The following is a 24,379-nucleotide window of genomic DNA, read 5'->3' as shown; positions in this document are numbered from 1 at the left end:
TCTAATTTAAAAAGTTGCAGTAGAAATATCTATTTAATTGCCAATGTACACAATTAAATTAAATTTAGTTAATTTTCATCCAATGGACATCAGTGATATTTTATAATTTGAAATTTGTTGTTTGAAACTGTCTAAATAAAAGTATCAACTAAGAATCACAAGAATATCATGTTTGGGGAGGGGAGGGGGACAGAAATCATGAAGCATGCTCTCACTAGTATAAATTTCAAAGCCCTGACAGTCATTGGTTAGAAAAGAGAAAGAATACAAATTTGAGTTTATATCAGACTTAATACTTTATTTTATACTATATTTTATTTAAATTTTTTAAGAACAGTTTTTTAATAAATATTTACAAATTAAGTCTTTCAGAATTTAGATATACCAAATAATCATTTCATTTTTTTTCTTCGAAAAAAACAGCAGACAACTTTATTGATCAAAAGAATTTAAATTTACAAAAAGGATTGATTGAAAACTGTGTTAGCTTTCGGAATCTCAGTTCAGATATTTCAAATTGGAAAAGTTCTTATTTCAAGTAAAAACAAATAAATGAAAATAAAAATTCAGAAAACAAAACTATTAAGGATATAGATCACAGAGAAGTGAAACTAGTGCAAATTAAACTGTCTTGTAGTTGCTGTTGAAAAACAGATGTCATTTCTTTTCCCATGCATTGAAGACCATAGAAAGTAATTACTGGATTTCAAGCAAATTATTTTTAAATGAAGATGCATTTAAATATACTATTAAAAATTGAATTTGTACTTCCATGCACCTCTTTACATTTAATAATTTGATACTAAACTCATAAAATTTCTTAATATGAGTGATAAATATGTATTTTCAAATTTTTAATTATTAGTAAAATTTTCTATATCTTTAATCAAGTTAGATGCAGTATGAGCTAAGCTTTATATATTCAGAAATATTTCTATATGTTCACATTAAAGTAACAGGGGACAGAGGGATTAAGAGGTGAACTCAAATAACAGTAAGTAAATAAGGGTACATCAACTGCTGTTTTAGAGTAAATTTTAAATAGTAAATACAAATCAATATTTTTTAGCACATAATAAATCTAATAAATAAAGACTTTTAAAGCAGTTTACTTGTAAATCAATCAACTAACTAAAAAAAAACAAAAAAGACTGCAAACATCTGAACGCAAATTTGATATCCTTTAAGGAAAAAAAATTCTTAAGTAAACAATGCTTGTAAATTATAACTTGAAATTTATTTTAATTTGAATAAATTTTAGCGTATTGAAGGCATCAAATTAAAATACCCCAATAATACCAAAAAGTAAATCTTCAGATCCCAAAACAATTTTTAACTTTGTCTATTGCACCATTAGGATTAGTTCATTCATACTACTTTCCATTTAAAAAAAATAAATAAATGAATCAGTGAATATGGGCATGATTTTGAAATAACAATGAAAAATTATCCTCTGATAATTTTAAAGTGGCATTCTATACAAAATAATATACAAATTAAAGCATTAATGCATCTTACCACTGCTCCTGGTACATCTTGCAATTCTTCTTTCATTTTCTCCACTTCATGATGGCACTTCAGTGCTTCTGATTTAATTCGACTTCTTTTTGAGTCTGCTTCTGAAAGTTGTGACTAAAAAAGAATTTAAATCTTAGTAAAGCAATAGAAAGCAATTATCCGCTATTCGCATTTTCTTGCTATTCGAGAATTGTTCATGTGCCAAAAAACCTAAATTAAAGTAACTGACCTAATAAAAAATATCTTCAGAAAAATACTAAATAAACAATTAATGAGATAGAAAATTCAGATAATAAAAGCTTCAAATACATTTGCTTTAAAATTAATTATGTTTCTTTTTAAAAATAATCAAGTTCTAATAACATCATAACTAATGCTGAATTGAACCTTAATCTAATGGATTGGAAGATTATTTTTAACACAAAATTTTTTTAAAAGAGCACAATTTTGCAGTTTCTAACTATTTATTAAAAAAAAAAAAAGCATATAGGAATTAGACTCAGTCGTAAAGTGAACACAATAGAAGGTATTATCTGGATGTTAAAATTAATAAGATACATCTTATTCTTCAAGGTTTTTGCACTTTTGAGATATCATATTTAGAGATTGCAATACCGGTATACCGAATACCAGTATTTTGAGCCATTTGTACAATTTTGTAATACCGGTATTCACAAGTTTAAGTACTGGTTTTTCGGTATTTACTAGAAATTTTTAAAATTGTCTCCACTATATGTTCAGGGTTCGCCAACATAGCAAAATAGTATACGTTTTTGTTTTTATGTCACCCTAACGGGTGGAATTAATTAGCTAATTAATTGCTAAAATCTAAATTAGCGTAAAATGGATTATCCTGAAAGAAGATACCATATACATAACGACTGAGGGTGCAGCAGTTATGAAAAAAATTGGAAAGTTGATTGGTGCAAATCAGCAATTGTGCTATGCACATGGAATTCAATTAGGAGTAATAGATATATTATACCAAAAAAAAAAAATAATAATAATAAATAAATAAATAACAGAAGAATCCAAATACTGTGGATATAGAAACTTCGGATTCCAACTTTGAAGAGAGTAAGAGTGTGAGTGATATTAAGAATGTAGATAATAACAATGTAATTGTTGAAGAAGATATTGCTAATGAGGATGAAATATTAACCCATCAAGAATTGCTTCGTATAATTTATAAAGTTCGAAAAATTGTTAAGATATTTAAAAGTTCCCCTATAAAAAATGGCATATTACTAAAATATATACTAACTGAAAATAAAACAGAATATATGTTAATATTAGATTCTAAAACACATTGGAACAGTTTACTCCTAATAATGGAACGATTTTTAAAACTGAGAAACCCAATGCAAAAAGCAATAATTGACTAAAACTTGTAAATTAATTTTACAGATAGTGAATTCGACTTAATATCCAGAACAGCATCAGCTTTACTTCCAATAAAACTGACTATTGAGGCATTATGTCGGAGAGATTCTAATTTATTAACAGCTAATGCAACAATAAATTTCATGTTACAGTCACTGAGAGAACAGCACACATCACTATCTGAAGAATTATATATTACATTGAAAAATCAGAAGAAAGGCATACCGAAATAGAAAATGTCTTATGGTATTTGCATAATTATAATGATTTTAAAAATGAAAAAGAAGAAAAGAAAATAACCAATTCAAATCTGATTAAGTTTATAGCAAATTTTCTTAAAATTTTTTACCCACAAACCTATCCACATTCAGAAGAATTCGGTTCCATTATCGAAGATTATGATGATACTAATGTTGATAATGAAAAGGAATTGTCCCTTGAACAAAAACTAGAATTAGCGATAAAAAAAAAATTCAACAAACCAAAATACAATACAGAAATCAGCTATATCCAAAACCATCCAACGAGAAATCGATTTATTTGAAGATGAGGAATTTAGAGGTAAATACTTGGAAAAAGTATATCGTGCATTGCTAACAGTACCACCAACTAGCGTAGATACCGTAAAAGCGTTTTCAACAGCTGGTAATTTTTGCACAAAATTACTTTTCAGCCTTGACAGTGCAATTGATGCATTATGTTTTTTAAGATCATTTTTCAAAAATTTGTAATAGTAGCACAGACTGAATAGTGATATTTACACTTTTTGTGATTTAAATAAATAAGATGTTCCTTTACTTCTTTGTGATTCTTTATATACTGTTATAATTTATAAGTTACAAATCATTTTTTGTAATATTTACACTCTCTAAAAAAACGAAAAAACACCCGAGTTTTCTTTCTTTTTCTAAAATTTCTAATACCGGAATTAAAACCTATATCAAGATCTAAAAAATACCGAATACCGATATTGAAATTTTGGTCCAATATTGCAATCCCTAATCATATTTGTATGCATATTAATGGGCAGATAGCCAAACTTTGGGTAAACCGATTTTCATCCTAAATTTAATAGATATCTTTCAATGGCTATTATTAACAGGCAGACAAAATTCCATTAACTCCAGGACTCAGAAAAGTCTAAAACTTGAATATTTATTCAATATTTAGACAATCTTGAAAATTTTCACTTTATAAACTTAGAATATGAGAAAATAAAAATGCACAAAATGCACAGCTAAAGACATGGTTTATTTTTATTTACTCACAAACAATCACAAAGATCCAAAGATGATTTTACTTATTTATTTTATTTATAAATCAATAATAAAAATAATATAAATTTTATAAATCAATAAAAATATCGAAAGCCATACGATGATTCTGATTGTAACAAAATATTGGGGCAAACTGTAACATTCAATGCCCTTGTATTATGATTTGTGTGGTTACACTTCCGGCTTTAATTGATACCATGCCAATAACTTTATTTACGATAAAATAATTCATGAACAATTGCAGATTAAATATATATATATATATATTATTAACAAAGAGATAACATAATCGAAAGAAAGCAGACATACATATCAAGCAGATATTATCCAATCACTTTAAAACATGACAAATCAAAGTCATAGTTGTATTACACATTGGAGAAAGTACAAGAGAAAATAAAGGTGATTACATATTCTATCCAATTATTTTATTGTTTTGGAATGAGGAGTTATAAAAGGAAATCTGAATGGGATTCAAAAATCCAAGTTGTATATAAGTTAGCTGCACTCAAAGTTTTAGAAAAAAATATAACCATTAGAAACGCGACCTATTCTCATACCTACCAAATACAAAAAAAAAAAAAAAAAAAACCTATCTAAACTGGTCAAGCTGTTTTGGAGGAGTACGAACACAAACTCCCTGACACGAGATTTCTATATAATAGAATATTATTATTATTTTAATATTCAAAAAGGTTTAATACGAGGAGATTCAATAAAATAATGATGAAATTTTTATGATTTTTTTTTTTTTTGAAATTTTTAATACTTACACTATTTTTCATTTATACAAAGTAAATAAGAAAGTAAAGAGATTGCTTCAAAATCATTAGATTGCTGAATAGTTCACAAAAAATTGCAGCATACGTAAAAACAAAGAATTTAATACATATATACATTATATATATATATATATATATGCGATCATCATCAGAAATATATATATATATATTCCTGACAATGGATGATCGGACATAATTGATGATGAGCTTAACATTCTACATATCACAGAATAGTCATGCTTCTGGTACAGTTATTCTCATATTTATATGTTTAGAATTCTATTTGAAAATGATTACAATCATTTAGTGTCCTTTTTTTTTTTATTGCTACAAGATACTTTGAAAATTTGTATCACTTTCTGATACTTCAAAATCTGAATATATAATTTATGTAAGAAATTGATCATTTCTTTTTCCTGTATCAATTTAAATGAGATGTTTTTTCATTTTTATTTGAGTGTTAAGAAATTATGATTTAAAAAATTGATCATAAAAGGATCAAAGAATCAAATATTTTTTATACAAGTATGGAATTAATCTGAAAGACTTTGGTCAAAATAATAGCTAAATGCATTTTATGATTACTTTAATCAAAAGATTATTATATTACATTTGAAGGTTATTTGTCTATAAATATCTTTATAAATCATTCATAAAGGATAAATTTTATTATTAAGCCTGAACTCAGTTTAATTATTTAAAGAATTAAATTTAATTTCAAAAATATTAAAATCTGAAAAAATCGAATAAATAATATTTATCATATAAATTTTTTTTAACATTACCTTTAGGTTATTAATATCTTTTTCAAGATTTGAGATCTTATCTGTTACAGCAGACATTCTTTCAGCGAAGACACTTATAAATAGGATTGCAGTGGCTTTTTCCTTTTTTAAATGCACCATTTCCTGTAAGAGAAGAAAAAGTTTAATAAATCATCTGACATCTTAAAAAACAGTATTTTAAAAAGAATAGTTTGATATAAACTAAGACACAAATTTTAATTCATTTTTATAATCTTCAATCAGTTGACAAAATTCAAGAAATCTCAAGAAATTATTCTATAAATAACATTTCATTGTACATAAATTCAATACTTAGAATCCTGTTACACGATTGTAAATATGTCAAACATAGATATTTTATAACTTATACATTCAAAATAATTGTCAAAAACCAAAAGAACCACACTTTCCAAACAGAATTACTGGCCCGATTTTGAAAGGTTTTAATCTATCTGAAAGTTCATGACTCTATACATGCCATCAACAATCGCTTGTTCTCCAACACTCCTCTTAGAAATGTCACCATGGTTGCTTGTCCATCACTATCTTACATTTTCAAGATATAAAAATAAAATTTTGATAGAGTTCTTAGCATCAGCAATTGGAACAATTTTGTCAATTAGCTAGCCTAATTAATCTATCAAAATGTTCTACTGTGCAAGCATAAATTAAGTACTTTCTTTTATTGCAATAAGATGAAGTTGGTTGAAAACAATAATATTGATATGGCGATCAACCACTTATTTTAAAAATGGCTAGTAATGATTATGCATAATTACTTTCTAGCAACGTAACAGAAACTTAAAATATCCTTCATAACTCTCTTCAATTTCTTGAATGAATATTAAATTTAAGTAATCAAAACTCATAATTTCTATGCACAGTTGTCAACAATACATTTTTAGAACAATACTCAATTATTCACATTTAATATAAGATAAATATATTTGGCAAAAAAATAAATATAACTCAGCATTTTTTTTTCAAACTATTAATAAGATCTTTGAATTTCCAACTTATTTCCATCTATCCAGAATGGAAAGGAATGGGGGAGGTGGGAGAGATATTACCATCTTAGAATTAATATTTAGAATATTTAATATACTGTAATTGGGATTCTGACTGCAATCCATTTGTTAAATCTTTTAATATGATTCAATCCCATTTTTACTCATATCTGGTTTAGTTTAGTATTATTAACCCCTTGTTTTAAAGACCAGAGCTATTTTGGAATGGACCTCATAATTTTGAATCGTAATCAGATAATGAGGAAGATATCTGAACTGGCACATCCTCTCCAAACTTCCACACCACACCAGTGGGAAGATGTTGGACTTCAATGGACTTAACGTGCACTAGACCCGCTTACACGACAGTTCTTTGGTCTCAAACCCGAAACCCTCTGGTTCCGAAACTGAGAGCTCACTACCGTGGTCTTACTCATATTGGCGATAGAGGGTAGTTATTCATCCCAAGGCTCTGCTTAGAGAAAATTTTAATATAGTTTTAGTTTAACCAATTTAAAAAAAATACAAATTGAATTTCAATCTATCACCTCATTTGTTATAAGTATTTCAATCCCATTCTACCTAATAGAGAATCAGTAGAGAATAAGAAATTTAATGCGATATTAGTGTGCCTTTAGTTGATCTATAATTAAATACATAAGTATCATTATAATTGCTACAACTATTTCAAAACTTAATCAATGCCTTTTCTCCCTCCAACTTATCCTGAAAGAATAAGTTCATATTTATTTGCTGCTATAGTACTTTTAGCCAGACAGTGAGGATAAATTGAGCTGTTTATTTTGAAAGTGAATTTTGAAAGTGAGGCAAGTCCATTTTTGAAAAAAATGGGGATAACAGTAGTTATAGATAAATGTTATGATCTTTTTATCCCTAAACAATTTATAGTTAAAAAAAAATGAATCAAATTCTAGTATTTGGGACATAGAAGTTTTAGCTCTTAACAGTATTAAAAATATGTTTATTTTGAAAGTGATGCAAGTCCATCTTAGATTGTGAAAATGTGAATATTTTAAAATGTTAAATAATTAATAAAATTCAATTTAATTATAATTACATATAAATTGAAAATGTATAATTTCATTGAAATTCTTAATAAAACTGAATTGTTTTTGTTATATTTTCTACTAGAATATTCTTTGTTTTGTTTCATGTTTTATCAAATGAATAAATATTTATACAAATTTAAATAGTATTTTGTTTTTATTATTAAAAAAAGGCCGATGCAACTGAAATATTTCACAATTAAATGAACGATTACAATAATTCATTAATTTTGAAAGTGAGCAAGTCAATTTAGTTATAATAAAACTCTTTTTTTTGGTCAGCACTGTAAACACTGTTGGACTATAAACCTACATTATCTGGTACCACAAAATACAAAAATTATATCTATTAATATTTAACAATATTTTTAAATTTAATGAAATGCAAACCTTTAAATATCTAGTAATAACAAAAAATGCACTTGTCCCATTTTCAAAATAAGCGGCTCAATTATCAAATTTCATCACAATTGTTTAACATTCCTGTCAATCGATCAATATATTTGCATCATTGTAGACTGTGAGATTGGATTAGTCTTTTTATTCCTACATAACTTTTTAATTAGTTAATGAAAATATATGTATCAAGTTTCGTAAGCATCGTCCAAACAAACATTGTGTTTCATATAAAGAGATAAGATAATATTGAATTTTTTTTGTTTTGATAATTAATTCAAATTGTATAATAAATGGGAGATGCATGAAATATATCATGCAAAAGATATAGAAATATGAACCCCAAAAGAGTAACTACATCTTGCCATAACACAAAGGATGAACTGAATGACCATCAATGTTGCAACATTAGAACTGAGAAAGATAAAGACAACACAGAAATCTCATATAACATAATATTCAATTTATTAAATTGTCTTTGTTCTTGGAAGAAAAAAAAATTATAATTATTTTAAAAACAAATTGAGATATTACTTCAACAGAAAATTGGTTTTCAACTTAGCTTAAGAAACTATAAAAATTAGCTTAATTCTTTAAATAAAGCATTTTCAGACAATTCTGCTGGAGAAAAGAAAAAAACTTAATCTTTAATAACAACTTGATAATTGTTTGGCAGTTAGCTATCTTTTGCATGACGACAAAAGAGAGTAGTAAAATACACAATGCTGCAAAAAAATATCTGCTTTCTTATAAATGGTGATTAATTTAAAATTTATTATTCACTCATGCAAAGTTTTTTAAGTAGCTATAACTTATTTCTTTTACGGAACAAGTAGAATACACTAATTCCTGAAAATTCAAAAATTTTATATCTGTTATCTAATTTTAGCTAAGATAAAATTATATGCTTAGCTATAAAAACCTTTTGCACATTATTTTCAATTAGTTTCATCACTGAATCTCATTGTGGGTTTTTGAGTTTTTAATTGGAAGCAAAATATTTTGTCATCATGGAAAGATTGAGTTTCCAACGTTAAATGAAAAACCAGTGAAGTTTAATACCTTACTAATTGGAATTGACAGACATCAGGTACATTATCAAACATCGGAGTTCGCAAGTGAAAACGAGCAGGAGATGAAGCTTTCTAGTAAATTATAGTTGCATTTTGAAATTTTTAATAATTTTGTTGCAAACTAATCAATATTTCTAATTTTTATTTTAAAAAATTAAGCAGTAATTTAAGATAAGTCACAAAATAAACACTGACTACCCATGAAAATCTAACTCACCTTGACAATTTTATGAATTTCTGCTAAAATCTTCAACTTCTTAGTATTTAAATTACGTATAACATCTGCAACTTTCTTTTTTTCTGCTTCCTCATCAATCATTTCTTCTGATCTTCTCTTATAAGCCTCATTAAGCTGTCCAAGCTTCACGTTAAGCTCATTCAACTTTCTCATCTCATTGTTTATACTGATCTAGAAAAAACAATCACGACAAACAGATTCACAATGCACACAAAATTATTACATGTTGATGGAGCACAATAAAATAATTAATAAGAATAAATAGCAAAAGAAAAAAAAAAGTGCCTAAAATAACCTGTAGAAACATTTCTAATTGAAACGAAAATAAAAGTATATTAAAAGTCATTTTTATTCAAATATCTGTTGTTGTTGTTTATCTCCTTTGGATTGAATAACAATTCAAACCAAGTCCAAGAGATCAAGGAAAGAAGGGTACAATAGCTTCTTAGGGTGAAGACACTCTAGGGCAGAAGTCTGACTTTAGCTCATATGAAGATGACACTCACATACTCCTTGCACAAACCCTTTTTACAGAGGGGTTCTTTCACAAACCTCACAGACAGAACACAGGATAACGAACAACCATGCCAAACCAGGACTCGAACCCGGGACGTTCAGATCATGGGAAAGATATGCTACTCTTATGCCAGGATGCCGATGTATTATTGAAATAACTTAATTCAATTTGTGCACAAAAGTTTAATTCAGTGACAAAACAAAGCAGAGGCCAAATTATGATTTAAAAAAAAGTTGCTAGCATACTGGATTGAGCAATGATTAATGAGCAATAATTTTCATATTTAAAAATGTATGCAGAGATAAAATGCACAAAAGATAATTAGAATTTTCTTAGAATTAGATAATTTAATGATATTAATTTAATTTTTTTTTAAATTACAAAAACTTTATTTTATTAAAAGATTTATTTTACTACTGATTATTTTCAGACCATTAGAATGGAATGTCAAGTAAATAAAACTGAGCATTTTTGACAATCTGCTTTTAACTGAAATGTTAACACTATTGAGGTTACTTGTGAGCTTTCTGCTATGTACAGAAAAGGAACAAGAACTTAAAGTACTACAAATCATTAATTTTCACAATTAAAAAAAAGAGAGAGAGATAGAGTAACTGAACTTTCTTTAGAAGTTCAGTTACTCTTTCTCTCAGTTATTCTTCTTTACAAGTTCAGTTCTATAACTTATAACATAACTTAAATACATATTCTTATTATATTCAAATAATTATTTTCTTTTAAACTTTGAAATTTGAAATAAACTTGAAAAATATTTTGAATTATTATTAATGAAAATATATAATACAAGAAAAACGTCATAATGCAAATCTTAGTGGCATCTAGAAGAAACAATTTAAAGAGCAACACAACAGCTTGATGAAATAATTTACAACAACATTGGACAAAATTATTCAAGCAAAGCAAGGAGGATGGATGATTCAAAATGGTAATTTACAAATGCAATTTGCTTGAAAATAAAATGATAATTTTAAAAATTAAGGCTTTTAATCATACATAGAATTTAATACATATTCTTTAAGGCCTAAAAGAAATCTATCTTCCAATCCAATCTGTCTCAACTATGTGCACTTTCCAGCACTTTCTCTCTCCCCCCCCCCCAATTCCATTCCAGTTTTTTATCCTCAGTACACTCACGTCTCTTTCCACATCATCCAGCCATCTAGTTGGAGGTCTTCCTCTGGCCCAGGATCCCATAGAATTTTTAAAAGTGGATATTTTGAGAGCGCTGTTTTCAGGGCTTCTCCAGATATAGTCGAGCCATCTTAACCTATTGCTCCAGATAACCAGTGTTATCTGTGGTTGCCTGTAGAGTTTGTCTAATTCAAAATTGGATCTAGATCGCCAACATCTTTTCTCTAGTACTGGGCCAAAGATAGTTCTAAGGATCTTTCTCTCAAACATGTTCAGAGAATGCTGAGTGTCCAAGTTAAAAATCCAAATTTCACTTGCATAGAGAAGAACAGGCATAGTAAGAGTCATAAATTCTTAATAATTCAGTTTTTTGACTGATTAAGTTGGATCTTAGTTGTTTTTCCAATCCAAAGAAACATTTATTATTAGCCAATTTTATTCTGTTGTGCCAATTCTGCACCGAGCTTATTATTGTCATTAATCATTGTGCCAAGGTATTTGAAATGATCGACTTTTTTGAAGGTATGACCTTTAATGCACAGAGAAACACCGTGATTTATAGTTGAGGATGGGAATTTCATAAATTTGATTTTATCTTCATTGACTGTAAGGCCCATATTTATGGCAGAAAACTTCCTTCAAAACATATGTGACAACTAAACAACACCTGTCATATGAAATATAAGCTCAGTAGTCAGAAAAAAAGGTCTATTTTATCCTTGGAAAATTTTAAGTAAACAATAATATTTCAAGTGAGTAAGTCTTTGATAAAAAAATAAACAAAATATTCAGGCTTATTTAAAAACATGAGATAAAAACAAAATAAAAATGACATATTTCACTATAAATAATTATACCTTTTCATTCCTTAATTGCTCTTGTTGGCGTTCTAATTGAGTTCTTTGCTTTTGAAGTTCATCATACTGTGGTGTAATTTCTGCCAACATTTTTTCTATTTCCTACAAAATCAGAAATAAAAATATTATCTACAAAAACAAATATGAAAAAAAAAGCAAATTAACATACATAAAAAAAAGGGGGGGGGGGAGTTCACCATTAAATCAGAGGTTATAAGAAAAATTGACGGAAAAATGTCAAATACCAAAATTCAATGAAGTTGTAACATCAAGACTCTCAAAGTAAGGTAAGAATAATTGGAAACTTACTGCCTGTCGTGGCTGGTTCGTGAGTGCTTTGAAAAAAATTAGGCAAATAGAAAACTTAACAGATTTATTTCAGATTCGTTCGAGTTACTCTGCTCAGTAACTCCTTCTCCACCAAGAGCCAACATTCGAATGACCTCACTCTTTGAATTACACTCGCGCTAGTTGTCTAGCGCCATCTATGAACGTTTATTTCCTAACGCTTCAAAATCCAATCATTACACTGCCATTCCAGAATTTGCAATAAGAAATGAAGGATTGTTTGTTATAAATTCATGCGAGAATAATTAAAGCTATTGCGCAAATGTAAATATAGAGGAATATGGCTAATATAAATAATGTAAATTTGAATTTATTGGTAATAAAATTATATATATAAAGTTACTTTATTTCTGAACTGTTATATGTTCATACCTCATGCCCTCAGCAGTCAAAAATAAATGTTTTAAGCCCTTTAATTAATTAAAGGATTTTATATTGTACAATAATGTTACAAATTTGTAATGTTATTTCTGAATACATATAGTTCCATCATACGAGAGACAGTTTTATGGAGAGCTCTGTTAGATGCCAAACAGGTCAATAACCCAAGGCTTGGTGATTAAATGAAATATTCCAGAATGTCCAGGAAGTTTGGCAATTATCATTACTTTATTAAAATTCCTTATGAAAACTTTTAAATATTAAAAACAAGTTTTTAGAATGAAACTATCGTTTCTACACACAGTTTCTGGTACTGTGAATTTTAGGATAAATCAAACTTTTTAATGTGCTGTTGCCATCTTCAATTAGCCAAATTTCTCTGTAATTAAGTATTTTTAACTGTTATACACAGGTGTGTAAAGATATTTTAAAAATTACAACATATTTTTCAATATTTTTATTGTTGTCATTTCTAAAGCCTTTGACATTTCTTTCTAAGAGGATATTTCAACGCATAAACATGCTATGAGCTTAATTTTTATATCCACATATTTGCTTGCTCAAGAAATCATTACCATATAAACTAATTAATTATGGAATTCTGTACACATAATTTAGAAATTTCAAAAAGAAGACCTATGCCACAATTTCTACAATAAGTTGTTTATTTTTCAAATGACACATAGAATCACATTGCATCAATAAATTTAAAAGATATTTTCTCTTGCTTCCGATAAAATTTTTATCTCTTCAGAATTTTATAAATCATCATCTATTAAAAATAGCTCTTAACATTTTAAATAAATAGGAAAGTCCAACAAAAAAAAATTGAAAACCTCCAATTCATTAAATAAAAAAGTTACCAAACAAATATCAAATTTAAACCATTAGGCCATGAATTCTTTAAAGTTTTAAAAATACAGCATATACATTTCTTAATATTCCTAATAATTATTATTTGCATTTTATTTCCTATATTTATTATTGATACTCAGAAATATATCAGTCAGAAGCTTAAATGAAAAATACCAGCTATTTTATCCAACAGATATTAGATACAAATGTTAAGACTTTAATGGGAATATGAGTGATAGTTAAGCAAAAATTAAGCTGCAATTTCGTTACTACAATATTTAAGGTTTGCCATGCCACTTTTTGTGCATGTTCATTCTAGTGTGTCAGTGCCATCACAATTTCATCAAGATTACATCATTTTAATCTACTTTATTTCAATGAAAATAATATGACATGAAAAAAAATAGCATCAGAAAGTATGTCAACTAACCCTCTTATTTCTAACATCACTCAAGTTCAAGAGCCTCAGAATTTTTCTAAACCCTCTCTTTCAAAGATAAGTCATTACAGGGTTGCCACTCAAATCTGGTAAAAAAAATTGTGTTTTTCCCTGCACGTATATTAAAGATACGAAAAAATGCGCAAATAGAACTCATGTGCTAATTATAATGGAATATGGTTTTAAGAAGTGGAAAAGCAAGGACGAGAAAGAAGAGCTTAACATTACTTGAAATAATAGCATATTAAAAGAAGGTTTCTATTTACATACAACAACAACAAAAACATTTCCTCTTTATTTATTATCTACAATTTAGTAAGAAAAATTTATATATTAATGGGGGAAGATAAATTACCTCTCATGCTTTTTCATTGTAAGTCACAAAAAATTAAGGACTTGGAAATAAAACATGAATTATTTTTGTTATGAAGATACAAATCACTTAAGGATCACTAAACAAAAAACCTTATGAAGCAAGAGTTTTTATTTATTCATTCATTTTTGCCAATTAAAGTATTTGGGAATGAATTTCTGCAACTTCTGAAGATATTTCCGCCATAAATTTCAGGGTGCAAATGGCCCTAATCCATAAAAAATTAGATAAAACATACATTTTTCACTTTCAGTGAATGTATGTGAAAATATTCACGATTTATAATTGAATGAATTAAAGGACAAATGTGACACTGCAAGTTTTAATGCTCATAAAAATTTGGCTTCAAATGATTGTTCTTGAACTAAAAAGTTCGAAATCAGTTTATTTTCGGACATTAAATCTGGCGTTTTTGGCTTTGAAGTGATATTCCTTTTAGATACTAAGTCCAACATCAATGATGACTGTTTTGAACTGATATGCAGTTTTGTATGTTTTTCTCTTTTGACAGGACTAATAAGTGTCTGTTTTCCCATAATAAACTTAAGTAATTAAGTTTATTACTTTCTTATGGAACGTGCAGTATTCAACAAATTGATATTGAGAAGTTTCTCGAACCCATTCAGCAAAATCTGGATTGGAAAATATTCTCTAATCTACTTTGAATAAGTTCACAGTTTCTCAAATATTAAACAAACATTTTCAATAAACTCAAGTGAGTAAACTAAACATCACCACACTGTTTCTGCAGATTCTGCCAGAAAAATGTATTTGATTCGTTTGCACAGTTACAGAAGTTTCACACATGCTCATCAGTTGCAATTCCGGAATCTCATAGAAAAAGAATAACTGTTGATCAAATCAAAACTAGACTGATGCATACAGAAAAAAAGGAGATAGTTTCCGTATTACACAATTGAGAATGATATTGTTTTGTTTCTGGAAGCTATGACTACAGTCTTTTATTCTTGCAATCTTTATCGATCGATATTTTTAGATGGGATATGGGAGGGGGGGAGACTAAAAAAATTGAAAAATTCCCTGTATTATCCTCGTTTTCACAAACAACCTTTAATTTCTCTGCATTTTTTTTTTTTTTTTTTGACGATTTTTAAACCCCCAGTTTTCTAGATTCTCCAGGTGGTGTGGCAACTTGTTCAAGCATTAGCATAAATATAAAAGAAAAACCTAGTTTATTATTTTACAGTTTTAGCTCATTCTCCAATTTTAATAAATATTTCTATAAACTTAATTTGCATCACCTGTAAATTGCTTCTAGCAGTCAGCAAATCTTCTGAATTATTTACGATATCTGGTAGAATACCTTTGGCCCTGGGGGAAAAAGAAAATTTTTTTACTTAAATTCCAATAGGCACAGCATCACTTTAAAAAAAAAATAATGAATTAAAACAGCTACAGTTAAAGAAATTCTGTAAACAGTCAACAAAAAACACAAAGTTATATGAAAATGCCTATAAAAAAAATCATTTATTGTAAAGGCACATAAAATAATGATTTAATAAACAGAATTTTACATTTTGAACTTGCTGATTTAATTTTTTTTAAAGCATTTGTTTTTTAGTGTTAAAAACACTCTTTTTAATTTAAATTTAAGATTGGAATTTTTAACAACATTCTGAGATTAACAATTATGGATAATCAGAAATTAAATGCACATATATATGCAGAATTTTATGATTATAGAATGTAGCGATGTTTCCAATAAGATTACAGTCATGGTCAGATCCAAAGGGTTTTTTTCTATTAATTTTTGCATAAAATGATGAGACCACTCAACATTTCACAAGAGTTTTTCGATGGTTTCAAGTCCAGATAATTATGGAATGGTTTTGCGCATAGGAGCACATTTATTGTTAAATGTCCAGAAGTAGAAAGAATGTGCAGCTAAACTGTCCTTTTTCATAAATATAGAATGAGTATTCCTTCTCTGCCCTCACTTCTCATTTTTGTTAAGAACAGCAACTTTATGGGGTTGATGATGCTAACAGGTCAAAATTTTATTTATTAACAGTGAAATAAAAATTAATGATATGTATGGCTCACAAGTTATATACCTCGGTTGGAATAGAAAAAAGTGTATTTCGTCAAAATAAATAAATAAATAAAGTTAAAGATTTTTTTTTTTTAATGTCACACATACACATAAGGGTCACAAAATAATTTATAACTCTACTTTCTATAGTGGGTTTTCAAAACTGTTAATGAAATTTAGCAAAAGTAATAAACATAAATTATATAAAATTTCTTTTAAAATGTCAAAAAATCACAGTTCCATTTAAAAATATCTATAATAATTTAAAATTTTGATTTTGATTTTTTTTTTTTTTTTTTTTTACACAAAAGCCAACATGTTGACTATGTTGCACCAACTAATGAATTAAAATCACAGGAATACGAGAGTATAAAATTTTATTAAGAGAGGTTATAAATGATATTTTTAAGAAAATAAACATATTTTAAATGAAGGAATAAAGTTTTATGGATTTTAAAAAATCAAAAAGATTAACATGAGGGATTTTGCCAAGTAAAATTGATAAAGAAATTGAAGAAGTTTGAAAAACTGCAAGTGCTGAACATTGAAGCATGGGCATTCAGACAGAATATGATGAATAGACATTTGCATTGTGAACAACATTGGTGGTTGTTCCCCAAGTAAAAGATAAAGATGAGTGAATCTAGTATGACCAATGTGTAAGTGAGTTAAAAGAGTATCTGCGTTTCTATTTTTTAATGAAGGCCAAGACTGTAAAAGTGGTTTGATAGTGTGAAGTTTGTTCTCTATGTCAAGATCCAACTCTGTTAGTCATTTCGAGTAAAGAACCATTTTAACGCGATTTTTTAAAATCAGGCAAACAGTATCACAGAAATTCTTTAACTCAATCAGCAAAGCTAAGATTCATACTTACCACTGATTCAATTTGCATTAAATATGGATTTTAAGCAGCGTATTGTTTAAAAAAATTCTCTAATCTACTATGAATAAGTAAAAAATTTCTCAAATAATAAATAAACCATTCAATAAATTCACATGTGAGTGACTAAACACCACCACTTTCGCAAACTGAATGATGCTATTCCCACCAGAGAAATTTATTCTATTCTCTCGCGTAATTATAGCAGTCTTGACATTCTCATTAACTGCAATATTGGAATCTCATGGAAAGAGAAAAACTGTCTTTGAAATCAAAATTAGACTTATCTACACAGAGAAAAGGGGAAAGGAGTAGGAAAAAGGGGGGGGGGTCGAATTTCCACGATTACACAGTTGTTTCATTTTCGGTGTTATGATTATATTTTATTCTTGCAGTGTTCAGAAATTGTCATTTTTTAAATAAAGGGGGGGGGGCCAAGAAACTTTAAATTTTCTTTATTTTTCCAGTTTTTATGGAATTTTTCAAATTTTTCTGCATTTTTCCTGTTTTTAAGATGAATTTTAAATTTAATATATTTTTCCAGTGCCGTGGCAACACTGATATTTCACGAAATAAGGAAAATGGTTTGAATTTCAAGGCAACAATCCTAAATCAAGCAAAAAAACCTTTTAAAAATTGCCAAAGTTTAATTTATTAAAATGGTATCATTAAGAAAAAAATTTTCTTTGAAATAGTGTAGAATAAATTTTTGTATAACAATATTTCTGGAAATTATCATGGGGAAACACCACTTTTTAATTTTTTTTTTTTTTTTTTAAAGTCATTTGGAAGTGTGCACATTCCTTCTCTTCAAAGTATATATATATCAAAATGATAGCTGTTGATCAAACCATCTGCCCTGTAGAGCACCAACATTTTTTTAAATGAATGAATGAACTCCCAATTTTTAAATGAATAATATATAAATAGCAACACAAAAAAAAAATTTAAAAATTAAATTCCATTAAAAAAAACTGGGTGTGGCTATTCCAGTCTGCAAGTACCAATCAGATATGCTTCTACATAATAAATTAAAATAGTTCTGATACTATTATTTTCAAAATTTTGTAACATAGCAATAATTCTAAGTGTAATATACAAAATACAAAGAATAATATGTCTTTAATTATAAAACAATTTACTTACACTAATACTTCTCTTTTAATTGACATATGTTGCTGACCATAACGGGATTTCAATCCAAATATCTGCAGAAAGAAAGTAAATATCAATAAACTTTGATATAATTATGAATATAAAAGAAAGAGCTGAATTTGAGGGGGAAAAAAGCATACATTAAAGAAGTAACAAAAGCAATCAATTTTTTTTAATGCAATGGCACAATTAATTTCATTTTTCTAATCATATTATTTTAATTCATTTTATGCAGTGTAAATATTCTAACAGCAGTTGAATAGCTGTTCTTAAACCAATAATAAATGTACTACCGAAAAAAATTATGAAATTTGAATTTTTATATTATATTGCAACGTTTATCGTATTGATGATTATTTTGAATGACTGTTCATCATCTTTAAAATGATTTTAAGCATCACCGTTTAGGAACTTGGCAAATAACTGCTTAAATCATTGATCTTCCATTGGACTTTAATAGTAGAAACAGCATATTAAAATAATGATAGTATTTATTGTCATGCGAGAACATGATGCTTATTTGGTTTGGGGTTTTTGAAGCCTCAAAATTTGCAATTTATTGTCATGCGAGAACATGATGCTGCTTTGGTTTGCTGTTTTTGAAGCCTCAAAATGCACCGGTAGAAAATCAACAATTTATCGCTTTTGAGGCATCAATTTTTCGCTTTTAGGGTTATTAGAAAATTATATAAAAGGTTTACGCCTTTGGTGACTATTTGCCAACAAAAAGTTACAATTTTTAAATGTACCCGATTCTTCTATTTGGAAAGCATGTCAAAATTGTGCCGATCTTCAAAAACTCTCCTAAAAGTTGCCGTCCTGGATGGATACCAGAAATGATTACAAACAGCTTTTAGAGGTTGCATTAAAAAATTGTTATGATTATATTTAGTGAGAAATCACTCCAAATATTTCAATTTTGGTGACTGTATATTAATTTTAAACTAAAAAAAAATTACTTTTTAATGATATTAATTTTATATCTGTATAGTTTTCACTTAATTTTAATAATATTTTTAATTCAATTTGATGGACTAAACTGAAATAATCTAATTAAATAATGCAGAGTCATCCATCAAAATATTCAATAGTGCATTTTTACCAATCATTTTAACTCAGCTGTAGGATTTTCACACCCTCTTTTATTTCATAATCTATACACTTTTAAATCTGCAGTAAACTAATTCAATTAATTCATGTGTTTCAATAGGATTTCTGTCGGATTTTTACAATGTAATTTTAAAAAAATAATGTCCTTGCATGACAGCTTGAAATGTTCGATAGCAGATTTGAATTTTTACTTTAATTCCGAAATGAATTTACACTTAGTTTAGAATAAAACAGATGAATAATAGATGGTGTTGGAAATTGAAAAGATCCTTAAAATTATTTTTTGAGAAGAGATGATAAAATTAAAACAGCTGAAGTCCTAGTAGTTTTATTTTGAAAAAAGAATGGATAAAAAGGATTTATTGAACAAACATGAAAAAAATATTTATATCATAGATTTTTCTATGCTATAGGATCTGTTTCATATTTTTTAAAATTATTATTTTATGCACTTTTTAATAATTTAATAAATAAGTTCATAGAGAAAAGTCTGTTAGAATCTTTACAAAAACTGAAGAGCATTTAAAGTACATTCTTAATAATCTGGCAGTTATCAAATCAAAGGATTGCTGAATGAAAGAAAGTACTATATTAGACTAAGTTCATTAAAAAAACTCATTCTAATGGTAAAGCATGTGTTTTCTGTAAAATTGCACGAATAGGGAGCATATGTTTAAATTAAAAAAAAAAAAAACCTAAGCAAAAAATCGCACTTTATACAGCAAGTATCATAATATATGAACTGCAGCCTACTGTTTTACACTGCTATGAGATCACCAGCTGACTTTCTCTCTCTTTCCAATGATCCCCAGTCATTTAAATATAAATACTAAACTTTAATAAGGGGTAGGATTAGGGCAGTGATGAATTATTGAGAGTCAATTGTGTAAGTAGCTGCATTATCATTATGTATTCAAAACTAGCCATGATGTTTTTATTTAGTCTTTTAAGTCAACAGCAGCGAATGTTTACTTTAGACATTGGTAAAAAGATATATTAATTAAGAATCAGATTATACAATATCATATAAATCTATAATTATGTTTTTTTAATTACAAGCAAGGATTGGTATTAGATAGTATACAAAGTTGTTCAAAAATGAACATTATTCCAAACACAATATTAAATTAACTACAGGTAGACGTGGAACACAAAATCAGAGGATATAAATTATCTTGGACAGGGGTTTAATGTAGCAGGCCTTACGCAGTGCACCCTAGTTAACACTAAATCTGCTACGGCTTTGCCTCTTTCCTTATCTCTTTACTGTAAAGTTCAGAAATATTGGAAGGCTAGAGATCTAATGCCGTCATAGCCAATCTTTTGGGCATCTGTAATAAATAAATTATCCTGTAATGGTGCAATTAACTAATTTCCTTTGCTATATTATATGTTTCTGGTTTTGTACTACACGAAATTTTCTTTTATCTTAAAGAGGTACTAACATTAAAACCCATAAAGTATTAAAAAAAAAAAAAAACAGTATTAAACTTGGGAAAAACTGTTTATAAAGAAAATATAAGTTACTTTTTCACTTGGTGTGTAGAAGAGGTTGCTGTATTTCACTATAGAAACAATATTTTGTGCAGCATTTTCATTACACACAGGCACTTGATGAACCTGACACAGCTGGCAAAGAACTCGCATCACAGGATCAGGAGCAGTAAATAAATCCTTTAAATAACATTCTATGCCAAGTCTTCTATAAAAAGAAAAGAAATGTTGGACAATTAACAATTATTAGCAAAATATCACTAGCATAATTAATTACTATAAATAAATGGATGGATGCATTTTCTTATACAAATCGTAAGATTCCTAAAATGCAACTTGCTTTCAGCTTTATATTTATGTTCCCAAAATAGATCTACACATTTAATACAAAATGCAACACTTGATATGATCATATCAGTCATTAAACTATTTAAGAAAATTAATAAAGATGCATTAATAAATTTTAAACAGAAGTACTTAATATATTTCTTATATATATTAATAAATTAATAGTAATTTTAATAGTGCCTATAATGATTTATCTTAATACTATATTTTACTAATTAAATCTAAAGTATCACTTTGAGAAAAGACAGAATGTTGAATTTCAAAAATGGAAATACATGAATACCAGATGCTATTAAAACATGATTGGAAATGACAATTATATAAATAAATTATTTCTGCTGAAATCGTAGGGGGGGGGATACTATCCTCAAGGACAGCTGATCATCCATTATATAAATTTAGTAATGCACAATGCAGGGGGAATCAAAATGAATATCATAATTTCAAAATTTTATTGTTCAACTTTGATAAAACACATAATAAAGAAAAGTATCATATTAAATTAATTACATTTATACAATGATATTCTGTTTTATTAGCTATGCTTACCACATGAATGAAATTAATTGACAATACCAGAAAATAATTGGCAGGCCAGCTGCTAAGGATGAGAGTTCTGTTAAACTTTCATTTGTGATTATTTTGAAAATTAAGGGCCTTCGGCGACTTTTGTAGACAATGAAGGACAGTATCTTCGAAAATGTATCTAAGATTTGTGGACTTTCATACAAAATAAGAATTGGAAAAATTCATACAATGGTTGGGTGCTGGAAAATTCTATTACAATTTTTCATGGAAGTTAAAACACAATGAAACAGTGCTTCTGAGATTTCTCTCAAAAATAGAGGTTGGTGATTGGGAGGAGGAGAACCCTGATGACAAATCTAGAGGTCATGAGATTTATAAGAAACAAACAAACTGGTGAAATCAGACTCAAAAGTAGAAGATTGGTTTGAGAGCGTTTCTGATTATTTTTTATACTAGATATTCTGTTAATAATATTTCATGCAGAAAATATAACTTCATTAAAATAACACATAAAAAAATAGATGCATTTTCTCATGCAATTCTAAAAACACAAATTGCTCTCAGCTTTGTATTTATGTTTCCAAAATAAATCTACTCATTTAATACAAAAAGTATAACTTGATATGATCATGTCAGGCATTAAACTATTTAAGAAAATTAATAGAAGCATATTAATAAATTTTGAATAGTTTTTTTAAAAAAATTTAATTTTAATTTTTTAAATTTATTTTTTTATTATTTTCTCAAAAACAGAAGCTGGTGGCGGGGAGAAGGGGTGCTTGGATGACAAATCTAGCAGTCATGAGATTTATATGGGAAAAAAAAAAAAAAAAAAAAAAAAATCTGGTGAAATCAGACTCTAGAGTAGAAATTTGGCTTGAGAACTTTTCTAATTCTTTTTGATACTAGATATTCTGTAAATAATATTTCAAGCAGGAAATATAACTTTATTAAAATAAAGCATAACACAAGTATAATTTTTGGAATAATTTTAAAAATTCAACACATTACAACTAAATCATATTAAGAAAAAAAATTAAAGAAAACATAGAATATCTCACATAATAAAAATTTTAACTCATACATTGTACCATTCACATATTCACAGAAAAAAAACACCCCTGATAAACTGAATTTTGTAAAGCTATTTGACAACTACCCAAACTATACTTTTATTTCTTTTTTACTTTCTTAAATAGAATTCCATCTTTATATTCTACCCAATTTATATGTCATTATTCAACATATTAATTTAAAATATAAAATTTATTAATATTTTCTTAATGATTCATAAAACAAAAATTTTGAATTCATACATTTAAATACGTTTTTTAATAATTTTTTAAATGATCAACAAACTACTTCACATTTCTTTACATTAAAAAAAAAAAGCTTCATGAAAATACCTCATCTCATTTGTAATAGGAGGTGAAGGAAATTCAGCCAAGCTTTTACTAGGCACCATCGAAACATTGATAGATAATTTTTTCTCGTGCTTCATGATTTTTAAAAAACGTTCCAGGTCTTCTTTATCTTCACAGACAAACATGAGTAAGTTGCGATCAGAAACAGAACTTTCGATGTATTTACGGTAATCATCATTCAAAACTTTAATCTGAAAAAAAAACAAAAAAAAAAACAATATATTTATATATTTTTATTGCATCTAAATCCCACAAGAACTTAAATCTTACTCATAAACAACTGAACACATAAAAAAAGTTCATAGAACACAGTCACATAAAAACAATTTTGCTTCCATATATAAAAAAACATCTTTCTAAATATAATAAAGTAATGAAGATATTCCTTATTTTGCTTGTACAATTAACAAGAGAGATATACCAGAAGTTTCTGAAGGTTTGTAAATTTTCATCTGTTAAAAATGTCATATTAACATTCATAATTTGAAAATTGAATTCATCAATTTTAATTATTTGAGTTATAGAAAATTGTATGCTTAACGCTATATTATTAGGAATGATTTCATTTTCAAAATATTTTAAAAAATAAAGAGTTTATGGCAATACTTTTAACATATACAAAAATCTTAATAAATACTACAATAAAATGCCCAGAACTTTTCATCACTAGTTTTAACAATACAACAGCTCATTACATTACCCAGCTCAACTTAACCTTATATTATTGAATCTTTAGAAGATCTCTATCCTTTCTAGACATGGATAAATAAAAGTTATCAGGGTAAGTCTTTTTTCCCCAATTCTTTATAGAAATTAATTAAAACATTGAAATTGACTAATATTGAAAATGGTTAATAGCTTAAAGAAATCCACTTAAAGAAATAAATAAAAGAACTTATATAGTTTCTGTCAAAATCTCGTAACGATGATAAGTTTCAG

At 27.4% G+C, this 24,379-nt stretch overlaps 1 protein-coding gene across 2 annotated transcripts in view; it reads right to left on the bottom strand.

Moving 5' to 3' along the window:
- Positions 1 to 24,379, bottom strand: part of LOC129957387 (structural maintenance of chromosomes protein 5-like) — an 80,136-nt gene that overhangs the window by 23,114 nt on the left and 32,643 nt on the right. For both annotated transcript variants that reach the window (XM_056069687.1, XM_056069688.1), the window contains exons 12-19: positions 23,423 to 23,631; positions 21,174 to 21,348; positions 18,528 to 18,589; positions 15,711 to 15,780; positions 12,053 to 12,154; positions 9,506 to 9,697; positions 5,746 to 5,868; positions 1,519 to 1,632 (exon numbers count right to left, since the gene is read on the bottom strand). In XM_056069687.1, coding sequence (XP_055925662.1) covers positions 1,519 to 1,632; positions 5,746 to 5,868; positions 9,506 to 9,697; positions 12,053 to 12,154; positions 15,711 to 15,780; positions 18,528 to 18,589; positions 21,174 to 21,348; positions 23,423 to 23,631 — 1,047 coding nt within the window. The remainder of the gene's footprint in view (positions 1 to 1,518; positions 1,633 to 5,745; positions 5,869 to 9,505; positions 9,698 to 12,052; positions 12,155 to 15,710; positions 15,781 to 18,527; positions 18,590 to 21,173; positions 21,349 to 23,422; positions 23,632 to 24,379) is intronic.

This window comes from Argiope bruennichi, chromosome 11, assembly GCF_947563725.1.
Source record: "Argiope bruennichi chromosome 11, qqArgBrue1.1, whole genome shotgun sequence".
Taxonomy (NCBI): Eukaryota; Metazoa; Arthropoda; class Arachnida; order Araneae; family Araneidae; genus Argiope; species Argiope bruennichi.
The sequence above is the reverse complement of the archived record's forward strand: the minus strand, read 5'-3'. Positions and strand labels throughout refer to the sequence as shown.